The 995-nt window shown below is 42.1% G+C and overlaps 1 protein-coding gene across 1 annotated transcript in view; it reads left to right on the top strand.

The window, feature by feature from the left end:
* Positions 1-247, top strand: part of LOC107043442 — a 1,051-nt gene extending 804 nt beyond the window's left edge. Inside the window, exon 2 of the mRNA XM_015264963.1 lies at positions 188-247. Coding sequence (XP_015120449.1) covers positions 188-247 — 60 coding nt within the window. The remainder of the gene's footprint in view (positions 1-187) is intronic.
* The last annotated feature ends 748 nt before the right edge of the window (positions 248-995 follow it).

The following is a 995-nucleotide window of genomic DNA, read 5'->3' as shown; positions in this document are numbered from 1 at the left end:
AAACAATTGTGCTAAATGCGTTCTGGGTAAAACGTGGGTTAAAGTCCGGGGACGCCAAGACTCGATTGCTCCACCCACCGTGCCGCCCTCCGTTCCGCCCATCTCGACGTCTACAAGACTCCACCCACCAGGCCACACCCTCAGTTGACAGGACCGGCCATTTTGACGCACGACACGTGGTTTTTAGGCCTACAGCTTTGCCGACGGAACCTCTCTGCTGTATTTGGAGCATCTCTACATCTACTAGACCTTCTCAAAGGAAAGTTAATTATATTATTCTCATTTATTGACTTTTCCTGCTTTTGCTGCTGTTAGCTGCTGCTTGGAGCGCGGCCGGTCAGGCAGAGCTAATCAAGGAGGTGCTGCCACCCCTTGGTCAGATGCGGTATGAGGCTATTGCCTCAACACTATTCTAGAATGAGTTCAATCGCTTCATTACATTTTGTGATACCCAAATTTATCCCCACTTATCTACTTTCTCTCCACCTTAATACTCATCGATACTCTCATTTTCTACATTTCGTTATGTCGGTAAACTCTCGTTTACCACAGCAGGGACGGGTCTATAGGTTTTCATTGATCTAGATAGGAGACATTAGGACGAATATTTTGAAAAAAAAATGAAATCGGTTCACTAGTTTCGGAGAAATTCGCGAAAAACGATTTAAAAACAAATCGCTTTTTCTCAGGAACTATTGGACCGATCGAGCTGATCTTGTGCACAGAGTTAGTCCTAGTAGGGACCTATACTCTGACAAAATTGTAGATTTTTCGAAATTTTTTTAGTCAATTTATGAAACGATTTTCTAAAACATAATTTCCTAAAAGTGGCGCAGAGGGAAGGGGAACATACAGACATGGTCGTCAAACTTCGTATTTTTACGTTTTATACTATTCTACATTAGTTCCAATGAAAATTAGGAAATGTAAAAATCGAAGGATTGCAAAGCTTCCATTCGGAAGCAAAAATTGCAATGGATGGCTTATAGCAACAT

The sequence above is a fragment of the Diachasma alloeum genome, unplaced genomic scaffold, assembly GCF_001412515.2.
Source record: "Diachasma alloeum isolate Michigan unplaced genomic scaffold, Dall2.0 Dall_scaffold_00574, whole genome shotgun sequence".
NCBI classification, from domain to species: domain Eukaryota; kingdom Metazoa; phylum Arthropoda; class Insecta; order Hymenoptera; family Braconidae; genus Diachasma; species Diachasma alloeum.
This window is presented reverse-complemented; position numbering and strand designations above follow the sequence as displayed.